Source organism: Haliotis asinina, chromosome 3, assembly GCF_037392515.1.
Source record: "Haliotis asinina isolate JCU_RB_2024 chromosome 3, JCU_Hal_asi_v2, whole genome shotgun sequence".
Lineage (NCBI taxonomy): Eukaryota > Metazoa > Mollusca > Gastropoda > Lepetellida > Haliotidae > Haliotis > Haliotis asinina.
The window spans coordinates 67,222,429-67,231,889 of NC_090282.1; the positions used below are offsets into that span (position 1 = coordinate 67,222,429).

General features: G+C 39.5%; 1 protein-coding gene across 1 annotated transcript; it reads right to left on the reverse strand.

Moving 5' to 3' along the window:
• Positions 1–6,333: 6,333 nt before the first annotated feature.
• On the reverse strand, positions 6,334–7,506 carry LOC137278978 (C5a anaphylatoxin chemotactic receptor 1-like). The gene has a single exon (XM_067811470.1). It carries the CDS (start codon positions 7,504–7,506, stop codon positions 6,406–6,408), a length of 1,101 nt encoding a protein of 366 aa, XP_067667571.1. The 3' UTR covers positions 6,334–6,405.
• Between the last annotated feature and the right edge of the window lie 1,955 nt (positions 7,507–9,461).

Consider the following 9,461-nt stretch of genomic DNA (forward strand, 5'->3'; position numbering starts at 1 on the left):
TACATATGCATACACAACGGGAAATTACATAAATAAACGTATTTATAATTACATTACAGTGATAAAACTTACAACATATGTTTTATGCAACATTGCACTGTTAATGAACATTACAAGATTTTGTAATATATTTTGATTTTTGTACTTTTAAAAGCAGAGAATTTTATGATGCTTGGAAGAATATAGTAATATCTTTTGACGTATTTACGACGTCTTGAACTATATGATGGACAGATGAGAAAATCTTCAGTTTCATTCAAATTACAAAGTGTACATATTCTATCTTCTTTTTGAACATTTTATATCTGCCGCTGTCAATTAACGAATCGTGAGATGAACAACGGAATCTCGCCAGCGATCGCCTAAATTGCTATATATTAACACGTGATAAATATGCTTCACAGAATATGTCTTTTTTCAATTTTGAATGGTAAATACATTTACTTAATAAAGGCATTTTCTCACACCATGTTTGAAGATATATGTCTTTTAAGTCTTATGGTTAGTGACTGAATGGATGACGTATGTTATTCTACACACATGTATTGTGCCTTCCAAGCATTATCGAAGCTTATAGAGAATAAGAAGTTCTGAACATGAGATGTCCAATTTCCTGGTCCATTTTCATCATACAGTAACAACATATTATAACATTTCATCATATTATAACATTTTTTGGTAACCAATATGGAGGCATATTTAGGTTTTAACCAATATTTGGCACCTTTTATGCTTACAAACAAATGCATTGAATATCTAACCTGCCACACTGACCGTAAACCACTGCATTAACTATCTTCAAGATATTTCTTGTATGCATTTATTCTTTCTGATTGATGAATGTCTACTAGTGACCAGATTTATATCAAAAAACGTTATCTTATGAAACGTTTTGTAATTAATATTTCCCATTGTAAGTACTGTCTTCATAATTCCGAGAAGTGCCTTTTACTCTTGGATCGAAGCATGGTCCAGAACAAACCTTTGCTAAAATACAAATACAAATAATAGCTAACACAGTCTAGATGTATACCCTTAAAACACACTTTTCTTTTTAGAAAGCCACCTCCCTTTTTAAAGACTACGATTTTTGTTTTCTAACTATTTGCTGTTAATATCCATTTATCGCAGTAATGGTCAAGTTCATTTATTTGATTTTGGAGGCCACTAAGGGTGCTTGAAAACCACACAGCGTCGTCTGTAAACAACAGAAGGAAGATTGTGACTATTTCTGGATGAAGCTGTATGCCACTTGAGCAATTAGTTTCGATTTGAACAGCAAGCTCGTTGATGAAGAATGAAAACAGGAATGGACTAAGTATACATCCTTACCTTACACCAAATTGTAATTAGAAAGCTTCCGAAAATTCTTGATTATTTCTAACACATGCCTTCACGTTCTCACGCGTTTCTCATTACACAAACGTTTTCTCATTTTTCTACTGAAAACATGACAATAAAATAGAGACCAATGTTTCTTGCGTTGAACAGAATCAACATGGTTTCGAAAAAGCAACAAACAGGGCACATAATTTTCCTCCTTTTGAATTCAAATATCGTTGTATTATACTTTTTCTTAGTAAACATGTTGTCAGCAGTGGTATATCCATGTCTAATGCTAGCTTCCGATTCATTTATCTGTATATCCAGTGTATCTCCCTAGCTCACAAGTCTCATGAATTATATAGATGAAAATTTTACTAAATATACTAAGTAATGTTTTTCCTCTATAGTTGTTTGGGTTATTTGCTCCACCATGTTTATGAATTGGAACAATGATACTAATTGCCCAACAGTGTGGGAAAGCACTCATCTTCCAATATAAAATTAAATAATAATTCTAGGTATGGTGCAATGAGGTCAGACGAGTGTTTAAAGAAATCTGATATCATGCCATCTGATACTCATGCCATACTTTCAAAAGTCTCTTCTCTGGTGATTAGTGAATCAAGCATAGCAGCCAAAAGTTCTGAATTTTGCCAGTTCAGGTTGGTCTGCTCTGTACTGTCATGATGATTGTGGTCATTTTTATGATCACATGGCAGTATCCCGGAGGTACACGTGGCCATCGACGCGTCGACGTCCTTTTGTGTTTCATAATGGCAGATAGGGCACTACCTTACTATGGTCAGCTCTCGGTCCAGACTTGTCACCCATCGAACATGTATCACATGTAGGCCGACGCCTACATCACCGTCAACAATAACCGACCGCTTTCAAAGAACTTGGCACTGCACTGCTGGAAGAGTGGGATTGCATGGACCAAGCTGACATTTGACATTTGATCAGGATTATGCCTCGTTGTATCCGAGATTGGTCTGAGAGCATATGCGAATTCAAGCGATATTAGTGTGTTCGGCGTTTTATGGTAAATGACGTGATGGGCAGTAAGCCACTTTGGCCAGTCATCTAATGAATCTGTGGTCATCCGATGTTCTGCCACTCACACAAATCTCTTTCAGGTGTCCCTGTTACACTGTATATTTCTATATATTTCTTTAGCACTGTCTTAGTAAAGTCGCTGCGATGTAACTACCCTTCTTAATATTCACAGGGACTACATTTGAACGTTTCGTCAAAATTTATTTATATGAAAGAGAGCCAAATGTTTTCGCAGGCATCGCTAGAGTTTGCGGACAACAGAAGAATAACAGTATTAGAGTTATCTCCCTTCCATCGATTTCCATTCGCAAAACACCATAATTTCCGTGCACCATGCATCATTTAATGTTATTCGAGATGAAAAAGTAACGACCACGAAGTACCGAATGAGTTGCTATTGGCAGTGGGATATTGCCATGTCTATTGCGTCTAAGTGCTCAGCCAATCAGAAAATGACATTTATATGTGAGGTAAGGTAAATATATTGGATCGTGTAGTATGAACATCGAGGGACGCAGTGCCACACCTCGTCCAAGCCTATCAAACAATCACCTATTTTCTGTACAATGTTCAAGTATTCTATTGGGCAAGACGATGTCATTAAGTTCCATAAAACGAAGCAATTATTTTTGACTGGACACGACCCTGTGCTGACAATGATTTGAATGACTTATCATCAATATGACTGGATAATTGCTGAGTAGCGGTCTCTTCAACGTGTAATCCCTTCCCACAACAGACCACAGCAAGCAGAACAGGGTTTAACTTTCCTAAATCATTCCAAATGATACAGAAGACAACAGTCCGAGTTGCACAGGGGGAGGTGGTGTGGCCAAGTGGCTAGAGCGTTCGTTCGTCACGCCTAAGACCCCGATTCGATTCCCAACATGGGTGCAATGTGTGAAGCCGCGCCGTAATATCGATGAAATATTGCTAAATTCAGATTTAGACTAAACCCGGTAACTCCTACATGATCAAGAGTAGTACATGATAAAATAACATTAAACTCGTAACACATGACACGATTCTGACAAAAAATACGTGTTCTATTCTCCATTCCTGCATTAGAATTGGGCTTCAGTAACCCCTAAGAAGCCACTAACGGGATCGGGCGGTCAGGCTTGCTGACTTGACTGACACCTGTCATCGTATTCCACTTGCGTAGATTGATGCTCATGCTGTTGATCACTGGACTGGCTGTCTGACTCAATTATTTACCGACCGTCGCTAGATAGATGGAATATTGCTGAGTGCGCCTTTAAACTAAACACATTTGCACACTTCTGTATTAAACTATCTGCATTTTTGTCATCTGCGCCAAATACATTGTTTCAGCGTGATGAGGCATGGTTCTAAATTCAGAGCAAGTTTACGTTAGAAGTAAAATAACCTTTAGATGAATTTTGAAGGGAAGCGTCTCATGACAGATTAAACGGTCCATGAGTGTAAACTGTATGTACTTGTTCTAGTCGATGCAAGGAAAACTTTGTGACTGATATGAGAGACATCAATATTCTGAGGTATACTTTTCACAAAATGTAATCGATCAAATTGAAAAGCAAAACTAACAGATTACCCAAGACACACAATATGTTGATGGAATGACTTCACACCAGCAATTTATTATTCATATTTTAATCTATACATATGGAAATTAATTAAGCAACACCAAATTCAAAGACACATAAAAACTTAACAAAGTTTAACGAAGTAATTTTGATGATTGATTATTCAATTTTGATGTATTGACATACAGCATGAGCTTTTCATGGGTTGATATGACGCGCGTGAAGCTTGCACAGCGCACGTGCATTGCTTTAACCTCAACTTTCGAAAAATGCACTTTTTCCCTGGGGTGTTTACAAGCGCAGGTTGTCGATTGCATTCGGTTTTTCATTCATTTCAATGTCATGGCACGTAGGAAATTATCAGAGGCCACTCGTTGGCAAATAATCGGCATGAGGAATGCTGGTATGTCTCTAAGACAAATCGGGACTCAAATCGGACGACATCATTCCATAATTTCAAAACTTTTGAAAAAATACCGGGCCACTAATGAAGTTAAAGACCTGCCTAGACCAGGAAGACCCAGGAAGACCACAGTCCGGGAGGACAGAGCTTTACTGAGACTTGTACGGCGCAGGTCCTTCGACTCGAGCTCTCGGTTGAGACAGGAGTGGCTTCCAGGGAGACCCATCTCGAACAGGACTGTTCGGAATCGTCTGAAAGCTGCAGGATACCGGGCAAGGAGGCCAATCAAGCGACCCAGACTGTCTCCAGCCCATAAGGCAGCCCGACTAGCCTGGTGTAATGACCGTTTGCACTGGAACATTGCCTCTTGGAGGAAGGTCCATTTCTCAGATGAGAGCCGGTTCTTGCTGCACATGGTGGACGGTCGTACTCGGGTCTGGAGGCAGAGGAACACAGCAATGGCTCCACGGAACATCCAGGAGACTGTGGCCTTTGGGGGAGGTTCCGTTATGGTATGGGGGTGCATTTCCATGAACTGCAAGTTGGATATCATTACCATCCGTGGCAACCTTAACGGTGTTCGTTACCAACAGGAGGTTCTTGACAGGGCTGTGGTACCTCATTTTGAGAACCATCCTCTGGCAACGAGACCCATATTTATGGACGACAATGCTAGACCTCACAGGGCGCATGCTGTAAATGATTTTTTGCGGCAAAATGCAATTGACAGAATTCCATGGCCTGCCATGAGCCCTGACCTCAACCCCATTGAACATTTGTGGGACTTTATTGGCCGTCGTGTGAGGCAGAGAGACCCACCAGTCCATAATCTCAACGAATTGACGGCTGCCCTGCATGAGGAGTGGAACAGGATCCCCCAGAATCAGATCCGGAGACTCATCCAAGGAATGAGGAGGCGTCTGGAATCGGTGGTGCGTGCGCAGGGAGGACACACTAGATATTGATGAAAGTCGGTGTGCAGACTCTCAGATGACTGTTCTTTCTTTCCATGTGACATTTGTGTTAATACACCTGACAACAACGTCTGTGGATGAATAGTAAATTGTGTCCATTTTTTCATGAATTTAAGACAGTTTTAAGAATTTGGATTTCGTTGCAATAAAGCAAAGTCTTGATACTTTTTCCCTTTAAGTTGTTTGTCAGAGATCGTCTGTTGAATAAAAAAGTGTCAAACTATATCAACCCGGCATATTTTGATTGTCAGAACACTTCAAAGTTGCTCCAATAGAAAAAATTGGGGTGTTGCTTGATTAATTTCCAGGTGTATATATGTTACGAGGACATCTACCGTGTTCCCGATAAACCATGAAGTTTGGAGTACATTGTCTACCTTAAACATATACTTGCAAAATATCTAAAACCTCCTTACTTACATAATGAAGGTGGTATAATGCACTGGCCAAACAATTTCAACTGACAATAAATTGAGATTTTAATTTTTCCAACAGTTTTACAAATGGAAACATCACTATTGGTGCTTGTTCTGAAACTCTCTCGACTGACTTGTCAAATCTAAAATTTCCTGTAAATAAAATTCCCAAGTACCAGTGCTCTCAAACTTTAATTTCCAGTCCTAAGGTTCAAAACGCGGTATAGGCGTTGATAGTGTAAGTGGAGTGCCGGATGAGATACTTATAAGTTAAAGAGTTGGGCGTCGCGTCGCATTACACAGTCTCCCATTTGCACCACGCTGTGTATGCTTAATGCGGTAAGCATATGAGCGTGACAATTGCGATTCCAAACCAAGACTACGAATCGGGGCAAATCGGGTTTCAGAACATTCCGGTACATCAAAGGGGAGCAACTCACAGTAAGGGGAGCACCGAAAATTGTAGACCCATAGAGGACAATGGCATATGTGATCCCCTGTTAGAATAAGCGAGCTTTCAGCAATATTACTGCTGGGGGCACCAGAGACTGCCTTCACACATTGTACCTATGTGAGGAATCGAACCTGCGACTTCAACGTGCGAACGAACGCTTTAACCACTAGACTGCCCCACCTTCTTCTTCTTAGAAAGAAACCTGGTCCTAAGGTGATGCAGATTTGTGACATGCTCGGCTGGATGATGATAAAACGTCAGTGCTATCGGTGTTATTACTTTGATGGGACGCTGTTAATATCTGGTTAGGTTCTACTCCACCACATAAAACGGAGAATGTCTCACGTCGAAAACGCCTGGACGAAAAACCGTAAATGAACGGATTTACCAAACAGTTAACATAAGGCAACTGAATCACCACGTCAAATATCTGAAGCTTTGAAACAGCAAGATGCGGCAGTTTGGGCGTCAGGCTAAAGTAAACAGCTTGTACTACTCTTGGAATAACAGTGATCAAATAGATAACAGTCAAACTGAAAAACATTGACGTGGTGTTCGATGTAGGTAGACGGTTTGCAGAAACCTTGTTCAGGGCATGCAATCTGAGATGGTGGATAATTAACGAATACAACACAACAAGCGACACGATTATAGTGACTAGAAACAAAAACATCCAAGCCGAAAACGCTAAGGAAAGTTTCAGTTCTTTGCTTGTTTTGGTGAAATCGCAAATTGGAACTTCAACAAAACCAGTTTGCTGGAGAGTCACCCACTCAACCAAGAATTTGTTGTCCGTGAGAATCAGGACGATAGGGAAACCGGTTACAACACAGAAAATGATGCAGCCAATTGTGAGTTTCTTTGCCAGCACCTCTGTGAACTGAGAACCATGTGGGCGGCATATCTTTCTGTATCTCTGCATAGCAATGACGGCATATAGAGTTCCTGTTATCGTGGTATTGAAGTAATGGAACCAAGTCAAGTACTTGCACATAAGGGACGCATTGACCCCGGGGGTGATTTTGGAAACACAAAAGGCAGGAATTATTCCCACTGAATTGATTAGATCCAGAGCAGCTAAAATTTTTATGAAGAATCCAAAAATGTTAATTTTGATCTTCTTACTGTAGATGTAGAGGATGAGGCAGTTTCCTGGGATGCCCACGACCAACAGCAGCACACAGAAGACGATGATTGAGGGATGAAGCTGGAGTCGTTCCCAGGGGGTGATGGGAAGGATGGAAACGGATGTTGTGTTGTTATTCATGGTGTTCTGAATCCAAGTGTAACAAAACGTCAAAAGGTGCATCAACGTTAAGTTCATTTAAATACTGGAATCAATATTCGTATTTGTGTAAACATGAGTCCCTGTTTATTCACTGACTGGAGTTCGTTAGTGCGTTTCGATTACAGTGGAAACTGTCTTATCCGGACTCTGTGTAATCCGGTTTTCTCGATAATCCGGACTACACTCTGGGCCCCGGCAAAATTGTTCTTAATCAATTATCACGTAGTTCACAATAATAACAGTCTCGACAACCATTGCTACGAGAACTATGTTTTGTAATCCGGACGTAGCTGACTGTTGTCAATGGTTAATGGCTGGAAATATTTTCAGAGGCAGAACCAATTCATGTTAATAGAATTTTTTCAATGAAAGTATAAATAATATATTGAGAATACATTTTAAAAAGACCTATTCAAGTTGTTGGCTGTCCTTAGCAAAGGGGGGTAACTCATCGATAACTGACAAATGTTGTCCTATCCAGACTGCTTTACAACCATGACAAATGATTCGGTCAAATGTCAGTCCGTAATAGACAGATTTCACTGCATTACCGAAAGCCTCTGATTCTGAACACCGTAACACAAAAGGTTGAAGTGTCATCGTAGTTTTAAGACATAATGATGTTTATGCAAATAGAAAAGTTCAAATGGTTATATCTTAGTCATAAATCATTCGAGTAAACAATACAATCAACATTTCTGCAACATGTGTTTCTTAACAACGGAATCCTACTTGAGAGAAGGTCAAGATAACAATAGGGGAAATTTTGTACGATCGCTTTTGCCTATGACCGCGTATTTCGAAAGTGTGTCATATGTTTACATCAGTCAATTTATATTTCCGTTGTTGGCGATATAAATATGCTCAAAAGAATGTGTAATCACTGGAATTTCCTTAACGCACTATATGAATTCGTCTACATCCGCCTGCAATGAAAATCAAAACGAATTTCAAAACAAGTTAAATCTTCAATTCTGTGTCTGCCCAGAGACTGATGAGTATTTATTTATCTACGTGCGGTGCAACTCTATAATGAATATACAACTGACTGAAATGTTTGCACCCTGATACACACAATCAGAAGACCCAGGTCCCAGATTTTCGAAGCTCTCTGAGCGCTACGATAGTCGTAAGTCAATGTTAATGTATGGTACTTACGACTATCTTAGCGCTAAGAGAGCTTCGAAAATCTAGGGTCAGGACCGCCCAACACCTCACACCTCCATATAGTATGTTATACCATAAAATAACTTTTAAGTTTAGGCTAATATTCGTCATGTACTAGAACCTCATTTTGATATTGACACATCACTAAGAAATATTTCTGGAGAAATTTGAGGATTCTAAAAAGTAATTTCTTTTATTTAACCCCTTTTCATGGAAAGATGATTCACCTCACAATCTTTAGGAATTTCTATCTTTGTTGGATGATCTTTATGAATTTCTATCTCTGGTTCAAAATCTTTAGGAATTTCTCTCTGTTTCACAATCTTTAGGACTTACTATCTCCGTGTCACATTCTTTAGGACTCACTGTCTCTGTTTCATAATCATGGAAAGATGATTCACCTCACAATCTTTAGGAATTTCTATCTCTGTTTCAGTCTTTAGGAATGTCCATTTCACAACCTTTCGGAATATCTACCGGACGATGGCCTACCTGTAAAGTTCCGATCTTCCTCTAGCTGCTTACTGTGATGAACATCAGGTCAAATCTAACATCAGACCAGATGGTCAGCTAACATCAGACCATCACATTCGTCAGTTAACAGAACAACAATCACAGTCTCATTTTCCTCATTTACATGGAAAGTAGTTACTGCCATTGACTGATATTCTTGTGTGTAGTATTTCGGAAGTATCAAATGTAATGTGAATATCTTCCTTGTATACAAACTCTGTACATGCAGTCGTTGTTATTTATGTTAGACGATTCTATGTACAACCAGTAAGCAAACAAAGTGAAACAACAACAAT

Bases quoted from the DNA above. Each gene is read 5' to 3' on its own strand.
- LOC137278978 (XM_067811470.1), bottom strand. From the start codon at position 7,506: ATGCACCTTTTGACGTTTTGTTACACTTGGATTCAGAACACCATGAAT.